We start from the raw sequence: 23,441 nt of genomic DNA, 5'->3' as shown, positions 1-23,441 counted from the left end.
ATCTAAAACATGAATTAAAGAAAGGCTGAAAGCTTTTAACCTTTTGTAGAAAAGTAGCAAAGTACTTTTGTGTTTTACAATAAAACCTTTACCTAGATTAGGCTCTCATTAACTTAAAAACACATTTAAATTGTATCTCAGTGTAGAAAGTAATATAGAACTTTACATATTTTACTGATAACAAGTCCAGTTATAGAACACAAATGATATAATTTAATCTCCAACATGTTTTTTTTTAAGCCTAAAATTACCATATAACTTTAGAACACCAGCTTGATATAATGTTCTTTTGAAGCTTCTACCTTACAGACTTTTATACCTGGAAGATATGAACACATTAATAACACCATAATTACATTGATGATTTTATGCTAACCATGTTTGTCTTTTAAAGAAATGACTAAGGGGGAGATGGCAGGGCTTGGATAAATGGCAGGCAGCCCGTCTATTGGCAAGTTTTTCCAGATATCATCACCAGCACCTGAAGAAGATCAGATCGAATAAAAACAGGATGAAGATAAAAATTAGAGCAAAGATCAATTTCTGGCAGAAGTTCCATGTTGGGGGGCTGACAGAAAAGAGACCAAGGACCATGAGGAAGCTTAAAAGGACACAAAGACTCATGAATCCAGGATGGCAGATTAAGAGGTTCTCTGAACCTGTTGTTTCCCGCTGTCCCATGTCCGCTGCATTCCATCGTGCCTGGTAGTGAGCTTTAGCACTGAGTGAACTGTTCTCTTGAAGATGTTGAGGGTCCATCGGTCATCAGAGGCTGGTAGTGCCTAAGCAGAAGCTGGTTGGAAGTTTGATTTGAGACTTTCTGTAATCGGATTTGAAGGAACTTCATTATGCACAGCAAGCGAGCACAAGAAAAGTTTTGAAAAATAACAGTTGTTGTTTAACCATAGTTGTATAACTTACTCAAAAACTTATACACATAACCAATTTATATAAACCTCCTTTATCCCTTACTTAAATCCTCTTGATTACTTAGTCACATAGACTCTCCTATATAGAAACACAATTTTTTTCCTTCTCTATTAGATCCATACCTAGAAGCTTTTAGTTTCTTTTTTTTTTATTAACCTCCTTTTGTTCAAATTTTGAAACAATATTTGTAAACTTTTAAATTTAAGCAGAGTTAACATTTTATTAGGGCCTTTTTGAACACCTAGAGAAACTTATAAGCTTAATTTAAGGACATCTTTACTTTTATCTGTTTACCCAATCTAAATTGAACCATTTAAATCATGTGAATTAAAGATATTTGGATCCATTTTTAATTTTTTTATGAGCGCTCCTCATCTGTCAATTGTCATATCACTGTAGGATATATGGACATACACACATACAGACATACCGACATACAACACATAACAAGAGTGTGCACACATAACAATAATAAAGGCCTCGTAGCTTTTCGCAGATAAAGGCTCCATTGCAATGTTTTGTTTTGTTTTGTTTTGTTTTTTAAACTCCATTGATCAGAAAAACATTAACCTAGGTCTGCAGGATCAGAATTACGAGCTCAAAAAAAAAAAAAAAATACAGAATCTAAGAGAAAGCAAGAGTCCTAAACAAAAAGATGACTGGCCAGTAGTTAGTAAATACCTTACAATTTACTTCTTGGTTTGGTCTAGTTTGAGTTCAGATAAAAAGACACTTTTACCCTTTTTTGGGGGGGTGGGCCTGAGCTCCAAGCTGCTTCTGTTTGCATACCAGCTTAAGCCCTGGCCAAGGTCTGGAAGGAGCAGGGAAATACTGCTATTTTGAGCAGACACTTTAGGCCTAAGGCATTTTAACCTTAAGTTATATTTCCAGGTTTGGATGTTGAAAATTATGATACAAATTTAAGAAGCAATTCCCAAAATTTCATCTTTTTACACTAGAAAAACTTGCTCACATAAAACTGGAAATAGGATCTCTACCATCAGAAGAAATTTCTTTAGAACCTCTAAGCCACTTTCCTTGTTCTGAAGTTCCTAGAGTAGCATTGAGTTACATTAAATTTGCCCACACACTACCATGTATATCTGAAATTAAGCTTTGAAAATTTCCAAGACTGTTGCTATTTAATTATCATTTTCATGAGCCAGACCAACATTTTAATTTAACATTTCTGAATCTTACACACTGAGGGGAACAGATATCATATTATAACTTACTATTTTTATCCCAGTTAATGCACTGGTACACTTTAGTGAAATCTTTTCAGGCTACCCAGTTCAAAATTGAAACTCTTTAATTTTTTTTTTATCTCAAGTATTTAAGTTTTCTAGCATGAACTATCTGAAATCAAACTAAACAATTGCTTAAACCCAACTTTTAACTGTAAGATAGTGCAATGGGTTAGTGCAATGCTTTAGAAACCCATTCAGATACCAGATTGTTACAATAAAAAATTATTTTGTTAGACACACATTTAACCTAGATTATCTTTAAGAAACAATTAGACAACCAGATAAGAATATTTCTCTCCAGGTTTTGAACTTTCATTTAATTATGACTCCCATCAGTGGCACCATAGACTTTCCCTTTAGTGGACCAGATGTTTTCACGTACGGGCAACTATAGATGTAAAATCAAAGGTCTCAGTATGACTGGCTTTACTGCATTCAGTGTCTCTTCTTTTTAAGTAAACAGAGGTGGCGTAATCCTTAAGATGTAGATAAGAGATAAGGGAGTTCCCCAGAGCTAAATGGCTCTGGCAGCTGCTGGGGGTCCCTTAATCTTTCACCCACAGGATCAGTTCCTCCAGTTTGGTTTGACCTTAGGCACTAGGCATTTTTTTTTTAACTTTTTAGTAGCCAGCTCCCAAAAAGCTCATCCTCTGCTTGCAGTTGTTTCGAGTGCTAGGGTTCCCCAAGAAAGCAGAGTGGAGACTCCTTAGAAGTCTCCTCGGGAATGTTAAAATTTGTGACTGAAAATTTGGTTCCCATCTCTAAAGCCAATTAACACCAATTTAATAATGAGGACAGGGCTTTGAGAAAAGTCAAAGCAAGATGTCAAAGTAGTTAAATCCCCAGCAGGCATCTCTATTTGCATTCAAGCCGATTACGGGAGGGGAAGAAAACATTGCTTCTCTAGTCTCAGTATTTAGCATTAGATGGAATTTATCACCCGCCTTGGGCTGCATTTCCAAACAGCCCAACTCCAGGAAGACCCGTTCGCTTCTTCGGCTCCGGGATTTGGTGATCACTGCAGCCGGGGAGGGCTGTAACACTCGGGGGGTTTGGGTACACGGTCCCTTCTAACCCCACGAGTGAGGAAGAGGGCCGGGTGCCCCCGAGCCCCTTTTTCTGCTCGCCGGGAGGACGGAAAGGGGGGCAGTACCCCGCTGACTCCATCTCCAACCCGCCCGCACCGCTGTGGTGGAAATGCGCCTCTCACCCGCCTGTTATCAGCAGAAAAGGGGGAGGAGGGGCGGTCCCCCACTGACCTCACCCCCAATTCCGTCCGCCCGTCTCCCTCGCCCGCCGGAGCATTCCCCCCCTCCCCGGAGGGGAGACAGCCAGGGGGCGGAGAGGACAGGTGGGTGGAAGGGCCAGGAGGAACAGGGACGGGACAGATCCGACATACCGCCGGGTCGAATCCTCCCAGCGGACTGCGCGGACCCCACCCATGCAGGAAGAGATTCCCAGAGGTCCTAAAAGGTTAGAAGCCATGATCTGGATGGCCATGCGGCCCTGGCTGAAAGACAACATCTCTGACTTTGCAGATGAGAGAGAGATGGAGGGACTCTCCTGGGGGCCATTCAACTCCGAGGGTGGGCCACTCTGAAGCGCAGAGAGACAATACAAACGTGACGCAAACACGGACACACAGTAAACGTTTAACACAAATTTAGAAGCAGAAATTAAAGACAGACAATCGACTTAACCAGAGAGAAAACAAAAAGAATAAAAGAATTGCCAGCAAAACCAGATGGGTTGACAGCAGGACAGGGGCGTTTTCGCCCCCCCCAGACGAGGGACCTTTGTCCCTCCTCGCGTTCCCCAGGGCGTCCCTCTGGGAACCGTGGCCCATGACTCCAATGACACGTCTGTCCGCCACAGCCAGCCACAGCCAGGGAAAACTCACGTTTTCCACTGGAAACCACACGCTACCAACCCAAAACCAGAAAGGCTCTGAGACCTCACGGCCTCTGGGGGCTCATGCCCGCCATTGAGCTGGAAACCGAACCCGAATGCTCTCTGGGAGCTTACGCCCGCCATTGAGCCAGACACCGAACCCAAGCGATCGCAAAAGAAAAACAAGAAGGAGAAAGTGGAGGGAGAGAGAGAGAGAGAAAGAGAAAGGCGCCCTACTTACCCCCTGAAGCAGTCCGTTGTTGGGGTCTCCCTGTCCGGCGATGTGCTGTTCCTGGCCAATGCACAAAATGTAAGGGTCCGGCGGAACGTCGGAGAAAGAGACCACACAAGAGACTCCATGCAATTGGCAAAAGGGGATTTATTGGGGATCCATTCCAGCGCACTGGGACTCTGTGCTCACTCAAGAAGGGAGAGCAGCCCAGAGCCCAGAGCAGAGGTCAAGCGGAGCTCAAGTACACTTTTTGGAGAGGGTCGGGGGCTTTGCATACATCAGAACAAATCATCCTGAGGTGTGGGAAAATTGAACAACAATTCTGAGACATGATTAGTCCATTCATTGGCGGGAACAATCAGGGCAGGGGTGATTGGTCATTTCTAAGAGGGGTACACATTTAAACTGATTGGTTTTGGAGCCTAGATGCTTACATGACATATTACACAGAATCCCAGGTTATTAGACAACCAGTGGAAACAGTGGAAATATTTACTGGGCAGTTCCCGCATTGTCCTAACAACTTTACAGAGATTACAGGTTCCGGGGATAGCAGAGGAATTGTAACAATAGACTTTTACCTTTTAGCCCAGGCCTTGTAATCTAGAAGCTTTACAATGCCCTAGTCTTTTACACTTTAACTCAGACTTTTGTAGCTTAGAATCAGCTTAGAAATTTTACCTTTACATTAGCTGCTAAGCAGACTGTTAAGTATTGGGGGAAATTGCTCTTAAATTTTCCTAGTGGTAAGCTTAAGTCTTAATTCTGGAAATTTTATTAGCTGTTCAGGGTATGAACCTGTGTCTTCTGTGTGTCCCTCTGTTGGTGGGAAACATGTCTTTCTTTCTGCCCACCCCTCCTTAAGTAATGCTGTTGCCTTTTATTTTGTTTCCCTGTGTACTCCAGCCTTGGTAATAGTCATGGGAAAGGAAGGTGTCCACGGAGGCACACTTAACAAGAAAGCCTATGAGCTCGTAAGGAGGTCTGATGTGTAAGCAGCCTCTCCTCATCTACCTAGCAGCTGTCTGCATCACCACCCCAATTGTGGTCCTCTGCTACCAGACTAGATAGATGGTAGCTAGTTTCTTTACTTACTTTCTAATGTCATGGTTCCAGTTTGCCTAACATCATTATCTGTTAACCACTATATGTAACCAACCCCTACTGGCAATATAATTGCAGCACAATAATGATTTGCATGATACCTTGAAATTGCAGAGGAGAGGCATGCCAAGTTGGGTATCACTTTAGCAATTAATGGGATATTGATTACTAAAATAAGTTAATATTAAGCAAGGTGCCGGTTGTACAATATCTAATTTGATCGATGTCTTTTCAGCACTTTGAGCTTTACTTGGCTCACTTAGTCTTCCTTTTGTAGCACATGGTTGAGAGGAGAAAGTGCATGCATCTCTCCTTCAAGCCTCTTTTCTCTTCTCTCCCTTTGCACATAAGATATTTGTTTTACTTCTTTTAAGCAGTACCTGGTTTATTTTACAATTTTATCCTCTTTGTTGACGAGCTGTTGAGAGCTGCAGTAGTTTGCTTTTACTATTGTGGTTGCACTTGAGTAGACAGATGTCTTTTTACAGTGTCTGCGGGACATGTGGAGAGGGCAACTGCAAAATAAAAGCAAAAGGCACTCCTCCCATGACCTCACAGTAACCACACTGACCCCCCCCCCAGACATTCCAGCACCAAAATAGCTTACATTGTTGTTCCTGTCTTTTTCTTTGCAAACCAGCTCTACTCGTTTTAGTAAAACTGTAAAAGGCTGCCATTATGGACATTAAGTCTCCCAACATAATTATATGGAGTGTGTCCAGTTTGTTTTCATAGGACCAATTTTTATTTGCAGCTTGAGTTTTTATATGAAGTTGCATTATTGTGGACTTGGCTATCTTGTGATGAATTTTTTCATATGTATTCTGTGCCATACTATTGTTAAAATGAACTATTGTGAGATGGATTATAACTGACCGATTAAGGGTTTCTTTCGAATGACACTACTTTAGGGATATTCTAGTTTTTGCTTCTATTGTTTGGGCCTGATGGATAATGTACAGATTTAAAACAATCTTGTTGCTGATTTGTCCATTTCTTTCCCTGCACTTTGCTACATCTGGGATACAGTCTAACTCATCTGATTAAAAATGCATTTAAAAAATGTCGTAACTATTATACACCTTGTTTACAAACAGATTAAATAAATTTATTCCGACCAAAAAAAATGTAGTCCTAATCTTTCTCTTAGCCCTCCCCAAGGGGAGCCAAAATATTTTCCAAGGATAACTGTGTACTGGGGAGAGCAATAATTGGAGCTTTAGGAAATACTAAAACTTGGCTCTGAACTCACCGTAATCCAAAGAAATGGCATTTAGCTAATCAGAGAAGAGGATTATAGAGTCAGGTAATGAATGAAGTTTTAGTACAGTCCTTGACTCCCTGAACCCATGATTGTTTTCCTAGTTCCTGAATGTATGATTGTAGGATATTCTCAAGAACTAGAAAAAGTATGTTGGTTCCCTGACCTGTGAGTGTACTAGAGAAAAAATGGTCAAGTGGGAGACACTAATCCCAGCAATTCAGGAAACTAAAAGAGGAGGATTCTAAATTCAAGGCCATCCTGGACTATTTAACAAGATCCTAACAAAAATGTCTTAAAAGGCTGAGGATGTTAAAGTACTTGTTAAAGACACAGGGTTCAAACTGAAGTAAAATCAAGGAGGAAAAACTTTTTTTTTCTTTTTTTTTCTGTATGGCTCTACCATACTCACACAAAGAAAAACCTCTACCTATAAAAGTTACAAATAAAAATCTATTCCACGTTCTTAGAGTTACATAGAGTAATGTCACCATGAAGGATTTGTACACAGAAGTAATGAATTATTTTTTACTACATCTCCGTTCAGCTCTCTTCTTCAGCTTGTGCAGTGGAAAAATGGTTCTTGAAGAATGAACTTGAGTGATTGGGTTGTGGCTCAGTGGTAATGCGCTTGCCTAGCATGAGTGAGGCACTGGGTTTGATTCTCAGCATCACATTTAAATAAATAAAGGTCCATCAACAACTAAAAAATATTTTTTAAAAAAAGAATGAGGGGCTGGGGATGTGGCTCAAGTGGTAGCCCGCTCGCCTAGCATGCGTGCAACCCGGGTTCAATCCTCAGCACCACATACAAACGAAGATGTTGTGTCCCCCGAGAACTAAGAAAAATAAATATTAAAATTATCTCTCTCTGTCCCTCTCTCTCTCACTCTCAAAAAAAAAAGAATGAACTTTGGATTATTAATAACTTATGAGGATAGTCACTCCAATTGATGCTGCTGTACTAGATTGGGTTTTATTGCTTTGAGCAATCAATATATTCACAGGTACACTGTATATAGCTATTGATTTTGCAGCCACCCAATGAACAAGAGTGATTCTTAGGGAGCTTAAAGATCCAGTGAAGAGTTTAGAATAGCCCAAGGCTGAGAAGAGTTGCTCTAAGAATATATGGACAGCTAATTAACAAAGTAAAAAGTGTCCATAAATGTGGTCAGCTGGGGTGCGGCTCAGTGGTAGAATGCTTGCCTCCAAAGTGGGAGGCACTGGGTTCCATCCTCAGCACCACATAGGAGTAAATAAACAATGATACCGTATCCACGTATAAAAAAGAAAATAAAACATAAATGTGTAAAATTCCCTGATAAAAGTAAGTATATAGTCACATTCAGAATACTCACTACTGCTATTTTAATGCATTATTTTTAACTTCAGCATAAAAGGCAAAATATTAGTATTAAGAATAAGCAAGTAATGAGGCTGGGAATGTGGCTCAAGCGGTAGCGCGCTCACCTGGCATGCTTGCGGACCGGGGTTCGATCCTCAGCACCACATACCAACAAAGATGTTGTGTCCGCCGAGAACTAAAAAATAAATATTAAAAATTCTCTCTCTCTCTCTCTCTCCCCCCCTCTCTCCTCTCTCACACTCTCTTAAAAAAAAAAAAAAGAATAAGCAAGTGGGGTTGGGTTTGTGGCTCAGCAGCAGACTGCTTGCCTAGCACATGCGAGGCACTGAGTTCAATCCTAAAAAAAATAAAATAAAGGTATTGTCTCCAAATTTAAGCTTAAAAAATAAGCTTGCAACCATAATTTGTTCATGGACACATATATTAAAAATGTAAATTATGTGGTTACCAATAGCATAAATGTGGGCAGAAATTAAATTGTTAGCAACTTTTAAAATGCAACTATCTACCTAGCAGACCCAAAAGGGTCTACAAAGAAGCTATTAGAGCTAATAAATGAATTCAGCAAAGTGGCAGGATATAAGATCAACACGCATAAATCAAAGGCATTCCTGTATATGAGCGACAAATCCTCTGAAACGGAAATGAGGACAACTACTCCATTCACAATATCCCCCCAAAAAATAAAATACTTGGGAATCAACCTAACAAAAGAGGTGAAAGATTTATACAATGAAAATTACAGAACCCTAAAGAAAGACATAGAAGAAGACCTTAGAAGATGGAAAAACATACCCTGCTCATGGATAGGCAGAACTAACATCATCAAAATGGCGATATTACCAAAAGTTCTCTATAAGTTCAATGCAATGCCAATCAAAATCCCAACAGCATATCTTGTAGAAATAGATAAAAGAATCATGAAATTCATATGGAATAATAAAAGACCCAGAATAGCAAAAACAATACTAAGCAGGAAGTGTGAATCAGGCGGTATAGCGATACCAGACTTCAAACTATACTACAGAGCAATAGTAACAAAAACAGCATGGTACTGGTACCAAAACAGGCGGGTGGACCAATGGTACAGAATAGAGGACACAGAAACCAACCCACAAAACTACAACTATCTTATTTTTGATAAAGGGGCTAAAAGCATGCAATGGAGGAAGGATAGCATCTTCAACAAATGGTGCTGGGAAAACTGGAAATCCATTTGCACCAAAATGAATCTGAATCCCTATCTCTCACCGTGCACAAAAGTTAACTCAAAATGGATCAAGGAGCTTGATATTAAATCAGAGACACGGCATCTGATAGAAGAAAAAGTTGGTTATGATCTACACGCTGTGGGATCGGGCTCCAAATTCCTCAATAGGACACCCATAGCGCTAGAGTTAACAAATAGAATCAACAAATGGGACTTACTCAAACTAAAAAGTTTTTTCTCAGCAAAAGAAACAATAAGAGAGATAAATAGGGAGCCTACATCCTGGGAACAAATCTTTACTCCACACACTTCAGATAGAGCCCTAATAACCAGAATATACAAAGAACTCAAAAAATTAGACAATAAGATAACAAATAACCCAATCAATAAATGGGCCAAGGACCTGAACAGACACTTCTCAGAGGAGGACATACAATCAATCAACAAGTACATGAAAAAATGCTCACCATCGCTAGCAGTCAGAGAAATGCAAATCAAAACTACCCTAAGATACCATCTCACTCCAGTAAGACTGGCAGCCATTAGGAAGTCAAACAACAATAAGTGCTGGAGAGGATGCGGGGAAAAGGGCACTCTTGTTCATTGCTGGTGGGACTGCAAATTGGTGCAGCCAATTTGGAAAGCAGTATGGAGATTTCTCGGAAAGCTGGGAATGGAACCACCATTTGACCCAGCTATTCCCCTTCTTGGTCTATTCCCTAAAGCCCTAACAAGAGCATGCTACAGGGACACTGCTACATCGATGTTCATAGCAGCTCAATTCACGATAGCAAGACTGTGGAACCAGCCTAGATGCCCTTCAATAGATGAATGGATAAAAAAAATGTGGCATTTATACACTATGGAGTATTACTCTGCATTAAAAAATGACAAAATTATAGAATTTGGAGGGAAATGGATGGCATTAGAGCAGATTATGCTAAGTGAAGCTAGTCAATCTTTAAAAAACAAATACCAAATGACTCCTTTGATATAAGGGGTGTAAACAAGGACAGGGTAGGGACGAAGAGCTTGAGAAGAATATTTACAGTAAACAGGGATGAGAGGTGGGAGGGAAAGGGAGTGAGAAGGGAAATTGCATGGAAATGGAAGGCGATCCTCAGGGTTATACAAAATGTCATATAAGAGGTAAGGAGGGGTAAGTCAAGAGAATACAAATGGAAGACATGATTTACAGTAGAAGGGGTAGAGAGAGAAAAGGGGAAGGGAGGGGAGGGGAGGGGAGGGGGATAGTAGACAATAGGACAGACAGCAGAATACATCAGACACTAGAAAGGCAATATGTCAATCAATGGAAGGGTAACTGATGTGATACAGCAATTTGTATACGGGGTAAAAGCGGGAGTTCATAATCCACTTGAATCAAACCGTGTAATATGATGTATTAAGAACTATGTAATGTTATGAACGACCAATAAAAAAAAAAGAAAAAAAAAAGAAAATGCAACTATCATGTATTCAAGGTTTATGATAAAGAAAAATGTGGCATATATGCAAAGATAAAGAGAAAGGAATCCAAATACATCACTACAAGAAAAAAAGGAAAACGGCAAGAAAGAAAAGACAAAAGTAGTATATAAGAGAGTTACCAAAGCAGAAACAAAAAATATTCATCATCTTTAGCAACTATGAAATGTTAAGTCAAAATTATACTGACAGCCTGTTATCATGTCATATATACCTATAATCTCTGGGAGACCAAGGCAGGAGGATTGCAAATTTGAGGCCATTCTCAGCAATTTAGCAAGACCTTGCTTCAAAATAAAAATAATAAAATAAAAGATGTGCCGTGTTGGTTAAGTGCCCCTGGATTCAATCCCTGGAATAATAAAGCAAACAAACTACACTGAAAATTCATTTCACTCCAGTTAGAATGGTAGACATCAGGATGAATACAAATAAATCTGGCAAGGATTTGAGGGGAAAGGAACACTGGGTGGTAATGAAAACTATTACAACCACTATGGAGGTTCCTCAAAAGACTAGGAATGGAGCTGGGGATGTGGCTCAAGTGGTAGCGCGCTTGCCTAGCATGCGAGAGGCACTGAGTTCAATTCTCAGCACCACATAAAAAAAGATTAGGAATGAGCTGGACATGGTGGTGCTAGCCTGTAATCCCAATGGATCAGGAGGCTAAGTAGAAGGAGTTCAAGCCAACTTCAGCAAAAGTAAGGCATAGAGCAACTCAGTGATCTCTAAATAAAATGTAAAATAGACTGGGGGTGTGGCTCAGTAGTTGAGTGCATCTGAGTTCAACCCCCGGTTACCCTCGCCTCCCCACACCAAAACAAAAACCAAAAATCAGAGTAGGAGTGGAACAACCATATGACCCAACTACACTACTCCTTGATTCTTATCCAAAAGAATTATAGACTATAGTTTGGAAGCAGGAGGATCACAAATTCAAAGCCAGCCTCAGCAATTTAGCAAGGCTCTAAGGAACTTAGCAAGACCTTGTATTTAAAAAAAAAAAAGTGCTGGGGATATACTTGGTGGTGGTTAAGCACACTTGCATTCAATCCCTAGAACCTGCCCCTCCCCCCAAAAAAAAGCATCCTAAAGCAAAGTGTACATACCCCTGTTTATAGGAGCACAATTCACAATAACAACTATAAAATGGATCTAGGTGTCAATGGATGAATGAATAAATAAAATGTAGTATATATACACCATGGAGACTAATTCTTCTATAAAGATGAGTGTAATTTGAAGGAAAATCGATGGAACTTGAGAACATTTGTTAAGTAAAATAAGTCGAATTCAGAAACTCAAAGATTATATATTTCCTATCTACAAGTTAGAGAGAAAAATGGTTAAGATGGGAGTGGAGGAGGACCTCATGAAAATCAAAAGGAAATAAGTAGTAGAGGAAAGAAATCAAGGAAAGAGAGGAACTAAATAAAAGAGAAAATACTGGGGAACACTATTGGCCAAATTATATTGTTATAGTGTATGCATGTATAAATACATAACAAATCCCAATATTATACAAAATTGTAATCAATAAAAATATGGGAAAAAGTAGTAGTCCTTATAAAAATTGTAATAAATGTAAATAGCTTAAGTCATCTAATTAATACATTACCCAGTGGCTGAATGGGTAAAAGAAAATAATAAAAATAACACCCAATCTCCAAGAGGCTGACTTTAAGAAAATACATGGGTAGAACATGGAAGGATAGGAAGATATCATGTTAAATACTAATCAAAAGAAAACAGAGGTGGCTGCACACTAGCAAAATATACTTTAATGAAAACGCCTGGAGGCTGTAGCTCACTACCAGAATTAACATATGTGAAGAACCTGGTTCAATATCCTGTACAGAAAAAAAAAATAATAAACTGCAAGAAGACATGAAGAAAGTCATTACATAATGATAAAGGGATAACTTAATCAAGAAGATATTTTAATGGAGGCATTAAAACCTTAACACTCAAGCTGAGATATAGCTCAGTAGTAAAGTACTGACCTATCATGCAGTTTCCCAGCACTAGATGTTAGACCAGGACGAAAGAAAAGACCACTGACTCCAATTACAATCAAATTAAAGCAAGCTTATTATTTCAACCGGCCAGGCTGCCTCTCCCTCCCAAAACGGCGGGAACAAGACAGCACTGCAGCTTTCTTGCTACCCAGCTTTATAGCCCAGAAAGTTACACAAAGGGGGGGGGGTTACAGATAACAGAACTCTGACAAGCATCACACTAATGGTAGTTTACATTTTTTTGCTGGCCCCAACATCAGAATTTATGAGGACCATTAGAGCTTCAGAGAGGGTCGTTGTCTGGCCAGGGAAGGCCAAGATTTGTGAGGCTTCACTAAAGTTTCAGAGAGGTCTGCTATCTGGTCAGAGAGCCAGGCAGGGGTGAGTTCAAGGCATGGGCAGGCATTCCAAGCAGGTTCAGAATTTGCAGTAATTTATAGTAAAGCTGAAATTATCTTTTCATGGCTTTTTGGCAAGATGGCTCCCAATTTTAATAAAAGATTAGGTTGGGTCTATCACTAGAAAAATAAGTCTTTGAGTACCAAGATAAATACAGGAAATGTTAACAGAATTGAAGAGTAAAAATAGCAATACACACTAGTAATAAATGGGTAGAATATCCAGGCACAAAAATCAATAACAAACATTATAGACAAAATGAAATTAACAGTTATTTACAGAAAAGTCTACAAATAACAAAACAGACATTTTTCTTAAGTGTACACGTGCCATTCTCCAGGATAAAATGTGTTATGGGATCAAAAAGTTTCCAGGCTGGGGATATAGCTCAGTTGGTAGAGTGCTTCACAAAAACTTTGGTTGAGTCCCCCACATAACCAAAAAAGTTCCCTTTCCAAAAATAATAACATGAAACTAGAAATTATAAAAAGGAAAAGAAAAACTCCACATAATTAATAAAATAAGTAGAAATTAACACAATGCTAAACAATCCACAGGACAAACAAGTACTCAAATAAGAAGTTATAATAAATATCTGAACACGTCTCCCAGTGGTTTGGGAGGGAAAGGCAAGGGGATGGCAAATTGAAAAACCAGCCTCAGCGATTTAGCTAGGCCCTAAGCAACTCAGTGAGACCCTGTCTCTAAGTACAATATAAAAAGAATGTGCCTCAAGGGTTAGGTACTTCTGGGTTCAAGCCACAGTATCAAAAAAAAAAAAAAACCTGGACACAAATGAAATGAAAATAAAACCTATTGACAAAATTTTGGTGAGCCTAACACAAAGGAGAAAAGACTTAAAATTGGAAATGAAAGAATACATTACAACTGTGTGTGATAGTATACTTAAAATAACAACTGCTTGGACTAAGGCAGGAGGATTGCAATTTTCAGGCCTTCTTAGGCGACATAATAACAAACAAACTAGTGTGTTTGTGGTACATTATTATAGCAGGTATCACAGAACTGCAGAGAAACATAATATACTACCATGAAAACTTACTGTGTGAAAACAGCCATTTTGGGTTATAGGCACCATGATTTCCCTGAATAATACTAGCTAATTTTTCTAGTATACATTTTCAGAAAAGCATAAACAAACAAATCCTTAAAAGTAATATTTGGAACTTAACAGGATCCTATCTCCAGGGATACATCTGATGGAATGATTTTTAAGATAAATCAAGTACCTGCCAGTCCAGATGAAGTCATGTCTGTCCTAATCCATAAAGCTATCCTTCTTTCTGATCCAAGTTGCAGGGATTTAGCTCATCTTCTTACCAGCCAGGACCATCCTTCTGTCCGTAAGTACCTCAGTAAACTGGGCCGTGTGTCATTCTAGATCTGTCTCTTTCTTTGGTTTCATACACCATGACTGTGTTGTTCTGGAATAATTATAAATCAAAAAATTGGGTAAACTAAAAGATGTGGACAAATTTCTAGACTATATAGTGTTCCAAGACTGAATTGTAGAGAAATGAAAATCTTATCCCAGCCAGATATGATAGTACATACTTAAGCCTAGACACTTAAAAGGCTGAGACAGGAAAGTTGTGACTTCAAGCCTTGGCAACTTAGGGACACCCTACTTAAATTAAAGTAAAAAAAAATTTAAAAAGCAGGTTGGGATGTAGCTGAATGTATAACACTTGTCTAACATGTTGTGAGACCCCGGGTTCCATTCCTTGTTTTACAAACAAATGAAATAATATCTTTACAAAAAAAAAATAAAATATCAAAAAGAATAAAATACAACATACAGTAGCATAAAATAATAAAAGAAATTTAACAATGTGATCAAAAGATCATTACAATAGACATTACAAAATATTGACAAAGTACATTATAAAAGAAAATAAAAATGGAAAGGTACAGGAAAGGTTTCAAAGTACAGGACTGGAAAAGTTGACATTGTTAAAGGGTTCATACTACCCAAAGCAATTTATATATTCAATGAAATCTTGAACAAAACTTCAATGGCAAGTTTCACAGATATGCAAAATACTATCCTAAAATGTGTATGGTCCACAAAAGACCCCAAATAGTCAAAGCAGTCTTGAAAAAAATTGACAGAGGAGATAACATACTTCCTTATTTAAAGATATTTTACAGAGGCTAAAACAGTTAAACCAACAAAACACCTGTGTAAGAACAGAAATACACACCAGTGGAACAGAATAAGGAGTCCTGCAGTAAACTCAAACACATACATCAACTGGGTAAAGAACAGAGAAGAAAGTATAATTGTCAATAAATGGTGTTAGGAAAAACTGGATATCCATAAGCAGAAGAATGAAATTTAACTCCTCATGTGCATTCACACATAACAACTAAAAATAAATTAAAAAGACTTTAGGTGTATGTTTCATTAGAAATCAAACTTGTAAAACTTACATAAAAATAGTTTTTCTGTGTTGGCAGTGTATTTTGGATGTGACATCAAAAGCAGAGGCAACAAAAACAAATTGGGATTGCATTATAATAAAAACTTTTTCACAGTAAAAGAAACAATAAACAGAATGAAGAAATAACCTACAGAATGGGAGAAAAATTTGCCAAGAACCAAAATTGACATTCTTCAAAAGAAGGCATACGTATAGTTGACAGAAAAATGGGAAAAAATTTGATAGTACTAATCATCAGGAAAACACAAATCAAAATCACCAGGAAATGTCTTAACCTGTAATAGGGACAGAGGAGACAAGGCACCAAAGATAGCAGGAAACAGTTTTAGTTGGCTGCAGCCAGGTGCAGAGGGCCCAGCTTTTGCTGTAATCAATCAATCTCCCAAATCCTGAGTTCAGGTAGTTTCAGAATTTTATACCCAGCATGTAAGGGGAGGGGCTCAGAAGTTCACAATCTACAGAAGTTCACAATAAAAGCAGTTTTTTCTTTCACTGTTTTGGGCAAGTTAACCCTTCAAGGGCAACATCTGAGAAGGCAAAAGTTTCTTCTTCCATTTCTATCCTCCCCCTGCCAGCTGTTACCATGGAGCCCAATTGGTAACTTATCTTAAAAATGTAGACATCTCTGTGAAGCCCAGCTCAAGGCCAGAGGCCTTGTTTGCACATTTCTTCAAAGTACTATATATACTGGATATGTTTGTGAAAAACTAATAAGGGGGTGTCCAGCATCTGGAGTGCTGGTATCTTCTTGGCCAGTGGCCAAGTAAACAGGGCAACACAAAAATAGGAAGTTTATCTACATTGAACTCTTTTGCAGAGACTCTTTTGCTCACAGTCCTAAAATCAGCCATGGTGAAGATTTCTGGAAAAGCCCATTTAAGACTTTTTTTGTGGAGGAAGGGGGTGCCACTACAACCCATGTGAAGATAGTTACTATGAAAGAAAGAAAGAAAGAAAGAAAGAAAGAAAGAAAGAAAGAAAGAAAGAAAGAAAGAAAGAAAATATGCTAGCTCTCATCTTACTACATGCTAAATGGGTAGGGTCATTATAGAAAATAATATGAAGATTGTCCCCAAAAGTTAAAAAAAAAAAATCTATCATATGACCCAGCAATTTAATTTCTGCATATATATCTGCAAGAAAAAAGATTGCTCAAAGAGATACATACATTCTCAGCATAATTTTAGTAATTATTTTAATTAATTATTTTAATTAATAATTATTTTAATTAATAAAATAATTAATTATTTTAAATAATTATTTTAATTAACAATTAATTATTATAATTAATTAAATAATTAATTATTTTAATTAATTATTTAATTATTTTAGTAATTTTATCCACAATTACTAAAATATGAAATTAACCCCTAAAGAGATAAAAGTGGACAAAGAAAATGCGGCCTAGGTATACAATCATTGGGGCCAGGATTGTGGCTCAGTGTGCAGAGCGCTTGCCTAGCATGCATGAGGCGCTGAGTTCAATTCCTGGCACCACATAAAAATAGACTAATAAAATAAACTACCATCTACAACTAAAAAAATTTTTTTTCAAAAAATAGTACTGCCTTTAAAAAAGGAAAATCTTATGACAGCAGAGGACATTATATTTATGAAATAAATGATATTATTATTTTTTTCTTGTGGTACTATACATGGAACCCAAGGCCTTGCACATGATAGGTAAAGTGGACTGAGGAACATTCCCAGGCCTTTAAAAATTTTTTTTGAGGTAGGGACTCAATAAATTGCAATTGCTCATGGTATATAGCTTCAAACTTGTAATCCTCCTGCCTTAATCTCCTGAGTAGCTATGATTATAAGAATGTGATACTACACACATGGCTGATATATTTTAAAACATGGAATGTAAAAAAGTTAAACTCAAAAGCAGAGGTTAAAGAGACGTTTGTCAGAGTTTTGGAAGTATGGGAAATACAGTTGTATCGATAAAATATACAAAGTTTCAGTTATGCAGGAAAAAAATTTGTCAGATCTAATTACTACTTAGTGATTATAGTTAAAAATACTATTGCACACTTTAAATTTGCTAAAGAGAAATCTGTGTTCTCATCACAACTCTCCCCAAAGGGTAACTATATGAGAGAATGAAAATGCTCATTTGTTAGGTGTATTAATATTTTACAAAGTATATATATGTCCGACACATAGGCAGACATGTTGGTAGATGCCTGTAATTTCAGCGATTTGGGAGACTGAGATGGAATTTCAAGTTCCAGGGCAGCCTCAGTAATTTATTGAGATCTTGTCTCAAACAAATAAACAAAAAAATAGCATGTAACTCAATGGTTAAGTACTCCTTGGTTCAATAACAATTAACTATCCTCTCCCCAAAATGTACACCTTTAATCCATATAATCTGTCAAATTTAAAAAATAAATAAATATTAAAAGAAAAAAAAAAGGGCTAGGGATGTGGCTCAAGTGGTAGCGCGCTCGCCTGGCATGTGTGCGGCCCAGGTTCGATCCTCAGCACCACATACAAACAAAGATGTTGTGTCCGCCGATAAAAAAATAAAATTGAGAAAAAAATGATAAAAACAAAAGGATGAATGTTTTAATTTGGGGACATGAAAATGATTCCTTTGACTTATAAAAGCTATGTAACTCACCCTTTGAAGAAAAATGATCTACACTGTTTGGTACTTAAAATGTTTAAGGTAGCTTAGTGGCACATGGCTATAATCCTGGAGACAAGAAGATCACAAGTTTGAGGCCAACCTGATCAACTTAGTGGGATCCTATCTCAAAATAAAATAAAAAGAAATGGAGCTCTAGGTCAGTGATCTAGTATTCCTAGTTTCATTCATAATTTAAAAAAAAAAAAAGGAAAAGAAAAAAAACAATTTAAAAAAATATGAAAAATAATTAGCATTTTGTAAAGTTAAAGAAGGTAAGGATTGGCCACTATTACATTAGATAATTTAATAATATTACTTACTGGGGCTGGGGATGTGGCTCAGGTGGTAGCGCGCTCGCCTGGCATGCGCGCGGCCCGGGTTCCATCCTCAGCACCACATACCAACAAAGATGTTGTGTCTGCCAAGAACTAAAAAATAAATATTAAAAAAATTCTCTAAAAAAAAAAATTACTTACTAATTATTTTATAGATGAATATATTAGGAATGGAAGAATATTCTTCAAGGTTATATTGTGTTACAATCTTGAAATGATATCACTTGCTTTTATAGTAACTGATTTTTAACTAATTTTAATTTCATCACTTTCCTTTATAGCATATGTATTTTATTTCATTTCTTACACAAGAAATTAATTTTCGGGACTGGAATTGTGGCTCACTGGTAGAGCGCTCACCTAGCATGTGTGAGGCCTTGGGTTTGATCCTCAGCACCACATAAAAATAAAATAAAAACATTGTGTCCAACTACAACTAAAAAGTAAATATTAAAAAAAAGAAATTGATTTTCTTGTAGTATATAAAAGTATAAGGAATATTATAAAAATTCTCTTACCTAAAAGACAATTTAGGCATGTTTTCAAATGTTAGGGATCCAACATTGACTTTCTTTCTTTCTTTGTTTTGTTTTTTGGTGCTGGGGATTGAACCTAGAGTCTTGGGTTTGAGAGACAAGCACTCTACCAACTGAGCTATACCCCCAGTCCCAACTTACTTTCTTTTTAAATAATTTTTGCTACTGGGACTGAACCCAGGGGTGCTCTATTCCTCAGATACACTCCTAGCTCTTTTTATTTTTTATTTTGATACAGGGTCTTGCTAAATTGCTGAGGGTTGCCATAATTTGTGATACTCCTGCCTTACCCTCCTAATTGTTGAGATTACAGATGCCCAGCATCTTCTTAGTTTTTTAAGCTCTGGGGGATCTTGTATAAAATATACTGGCAATAAATAATTTAAAGGATTAAATATGTGTAAAATGTTGAGGTTTAATGAATATGTATTCAAACACTGATGAAAAATTATTGGGTTTGAAATTCTAACTCTATTTCCTGGCTCGAGGAAACTTTTTCTCTACAAAATTTCATAGGAATATAATGTTTAATTTGAGAAGTCTCTTCTTTTACTACTGATTTATAGGGTTTTGTTTTGTTTTGGTTCCAAGCATTGAACTAAGAGGCACTCAACCACTGAGCTACATGGCAAGCACCACCATGTCAGCTCAGTTTTACATTCAGAAACCTCTTAATTTCGTTTATTAACGTCAAAAATTTATCTGAAATATGTTGGACTTTTTAAGGTGCGAGACTGACTATCATATTGTCTCTAATTAATGGTATTTTTCTTGCTTTTTAACTTTCTTTTTTGTCTTTCTGAACAGATAGACCCAAGACCTATGGTATGATGTTGAATTAATTAACATCTTTGTTATTTGTCTATTTTTATTTTTACTATGACTTGAAGTACTGAGGATCAAACTCATTAGTGCTCTACCAGCAAACTACATCCCAGCTCTTTTTTTTTTTTTTTTTTTTTTTTTGATATTAGGGTAACTGCTGCTCCGACCAGCGCTGGCAGCTGAATGTAAGATCACTCACATGAATTTGCAAGGACATCAAATAAAACACAATCATACAACATATGGCCTCTTCATTCTGAGACTTAATGTGAAATTAAATTAAAATTTAACCAAGTTTGCATGACTTGATATCTATTCTTATTTCTGAATAATATAAACCTTGTATAGATGTACCACAGTGTGTTTTTTCATTCATTAGTTGCAGGACATGTTGATTTTTGGTTTTATAAATAAGTAATTATGAGTAAGACTATGATTAACATTCAGAGATTTGTGTGGACTTAAGTTGTTGAATTACTGATTTAGTACTTGATTAGAGACAAGATTGCCAGATTGCATGATGAGACCATGCTTAGCTTTTGCATTCTACCAACAATGAATGAAATCTCCCATAGTCCTGCATCCTCATCAACAATTGGCATTATCAGCTTTAAATTTTTTAACTATTTTAATAATTGTGAATGGTATCCTTTGTTCTTTTAATTTCCCTTATTTACTAAATAAAATTGTATCTTATTTCCTATTGGTGTAACTTCTTTGGTGATGTCTTTTCAGATTATTTCTTCCCATTTTTGAAAATGATTTTTTTATTACTATATTTTGGGGGGTAGCATGGATTGAATAGAGGGGCACTTAACAACAGAGTCACATTTTTAGCCCTTTTTATTTATGTTTATTTTTAAATATTTATTTTTTAATTTTTGGTGGACATAACACCTTTATTTTATTTTTATGCGGTGCTAAGGATGGAACCCAGTGCCCCGTGCATGCCTGGCCATCCCGCTACCACTTGAGCCACATCCCAGACCCCTTTTTATTTTTTTGACACAGGGTCTCAGTAATTTGCTGAGGGGCTTGCTGAGGCTGGTTTTGAACTTGAGATCCTCCTTTCTCAGCCTCTCCTGCATCATTGGAATTATAGGTAAGTGACACTGTGTTTGGTTTACTATTGAGTTTTGAGAATAATTATATATTTTAAATAAAAATCCTTTATCAGACACACATTTGTAAACATTTTCTTTCCTTTGGATAAGATCATATTTCACATTTTACAGCATTTCTATCTTTCTTCCTTTTCCTTTGGCAGTATTGGAGCTTGTTGACCACAGAGTGAGATTTCCAGCCACTCCATCACCCCTCTCCCAACCCCCATTTGAGTGGAAGTATCCAGGGACTGAACTCAGGGGCCCTCTACCACTGAGCCACATATCCCCAGCCCTAATTTGTATTTTATTTAGAGACAGAGTCTCAGTGAGTTTCTTAGGGCTCTCTGTTGCTGAGGCTGGCTTTGAACTTCAGATCTCCTTCCCTCAGATGAAGGCTGAGTTGTAGGCCTGGGCCACTAGGACAGGCTCTAGGGCAGGGCAGGATCTTGTGACTAGGCAGGTCTCAAATTGTGATCTTCCTGGTTCAGCCTTCAGATTCCTGGCATTACTGGCGTGTACCACGTCAACCCTAGTATTAGAGTGTTTACGTTTGAAAACCTCTTCAGTCCTGTAGCTCACCATTTTTTCTTTTTAAAGAGAGAGAATTTTTTTTTAATATTTATTTTTAGTTCTCGGCAGACACAACATCTTTGTTTGTATATGGTGCTGAGGATCGAACCCGGGCCGCACGCATGCCAGGCGAGCGCGCTACCGCTTGAGCCACATCCCCAGCCCCTGTAGCTCACCATTATCATAATAAATATGCTTATGTTAATACAGCTATTCACAATATTAAGAGCTGTGTAGCCTTTTATAGTAGAGTAAGAAAAGAATAGATCTGTTTCAGAGAAAATAATGGGCTAAGATATATAAAATCAGCATTAAAATGTCGCATTAAAGAATCAAGGGGGTCAGTCAGATGAAGGAAACCTGCAATCTCAGCGTCACTGGAGTCTGAGGCCGGAAATGACAAATCCAAGTTCAGACTTAGTCATAAAAAATTAAAAGGGCTGAGGATGTAACTCAGTGGCAAAGCGCCTCTGGGTTTAATCCCTACTTTCCTCTCCCACACAAACAACAAACAAACATAGAATTTTGGATAAACAGAGTTAAGGGTAACAACCAGCATCTATGGGCAACGATCAATTATGGGAACAGGTCCTACAATGTGTTGTTTCATGTGGAAGAGTGAAAAGGTAGGGAGAACAAGTAAGTATGCAGCGGTGAGAAGTTCGGCCATCTGCGGTCACTTAGCGAGAAGACTCTTCCTGCCGTGTAAAACTTTTGTCTTCTGGACCTCACTATGTGACTTGTTTCGGGCAACAAGATCCTCTTTAGTGTGAGGTGATCCCGCACTACAAGGCGTGGATGGGCTAGGTGCAACCAAGCAGGAAAAAGTCCTTGTGCTGCATTGGAATGCACCGCGGCAGATGTTTTATCTCGCTCCTTCCACCACCTCCTTTTTCCTCGCGAGACCTATATGGCTACCGAAGGACAGACACCACCCGGACGTTCCATTCTTTGTACTAGTAAATTTAACTCGAACAATCTAAAGGTTGTTTCATTCCGAAAACTACCCTTTTGCCCCATAGATGTGACCATAACCCACCTACCCAAGTTAGTGTGTGTTCTGTTCCCTGGATCTTAGTATTTCTGAACGGCTGAGTTCGGCAACTAGCAAGTTTAGTGGCACCGTCGCTGACGTAAGTCAACAAAAGTCATGTGATGCAAGCCGGTCACCTCTATTGGTGAGCCTGGTTGGTTGTGGGGAGAGGTCACGACAGTTGCGTGGGGTTTACCTTGTGACACTATTACAACAACTTTGTGTTGGTACCGGTTAAGTTTGTAATTCTAAGAATTTCTCTTGGGCTGTCCAGCATTGAGCGCTTTTGTGTTCTTCTGGTCACCACCTGCCTCGTGATGTGATCTGGTAGAGGAGCCTTGTAGCCCCTGCATCTGCAGTTTTCGCCTGTGCTTTGGAGTTTCAGGTCGCGACCGTCTGCGTGCTGTCGCTATAAAGTTGCTTAGTCTCAAGCTGTGTTTGAGATCACCATTTGAAGCTCTGAACAAGGTGGTGAGTGGGCGTCAACGTGGGAGTTACAAATTTGCGGCGTTTCCATGAAATCCTGTGCATTGTCGCTTGCTACTGCCGCGGCTACATTTGGTGATGAGGAAAAGAAAATGGCGGCGGAAAAAGAGAGCGGCGAGAGCGAAGAGGGGTCCCTCACCTTGACAGTGCAGGAGAGGGAGGCGCTCGGTGGATTGGACAGGTACGAACCGCCGTCACGGGCAGGTTGACTACTCACCGGTTGATGCCACTCTCCAGAAGGGCCCAAATGCAGCTTGACTCCGGTGGCGACGGGAGGTCACCTCGTCTTGGCG

At 38.3% G+C, this 23,441-nt stretch overlaps 1 protein-coding gene and 1 long non-coding RNA gene across 3 annotated transcripts in view; one reads left to right on the top strand and one right to left on the bottom strand.

Moving 5' to 3' along the window:
- Positions 1 to 247: 247 nt before the first annotated feature.
- LOC144251066 (uncharacterized) lies at positions 248 to 23,441 on the bottom strand. Its single transcript, XR_013342618.1, has 3 exons — positions 23,366 to 23,441; positions 14,402 to 14,596; positions 248 to 820 (listed from the first exon to the last, which is right to left on the bottom strand). It is a non-coding gene; the product is annotated as an uncharacterized LOC144251066 (long non-coding RNA).
- LOC113175910 (lysine-specific demethylase 6A-like) overlaps positions 22,842 to 23,441 on the top strand; it is a 212,960-nt gene continuing 212,360 nt past the window's right edge. For both annotated transcript variants that reach the window (XM_077794197.1, XM_077794198.1), the window contains exon 1: positions 22,842 to 23,329. In XM_077794197.1, coding sequence (XP_077650323.1) covers positions 23,178 to 23,329 — 152 coding nt within the window. In that variant the 5' untranslated portion in view covers positions 22,842 to 23,177. The remainder of the gene's footprint in view (positions 23,330 to 23,441) is intronic.

Source organism: Urocitellus parryii, chromosome Y, assembly GCF_045843805.1.
Source record: "Urocitellus parryii isolate mUroPar1 chromosome Y, mUroPar1.hap1, whole genome shotgun sequence".
NCBI lineage: Eukaryota > Metazoa > Chordata > Mammalia > Rodentia > Sciuridae > Urocitellus > Urocitellus parryii.
This window is presented reverse-complemented; position numbering and strand designations above follow the sequence as displayed.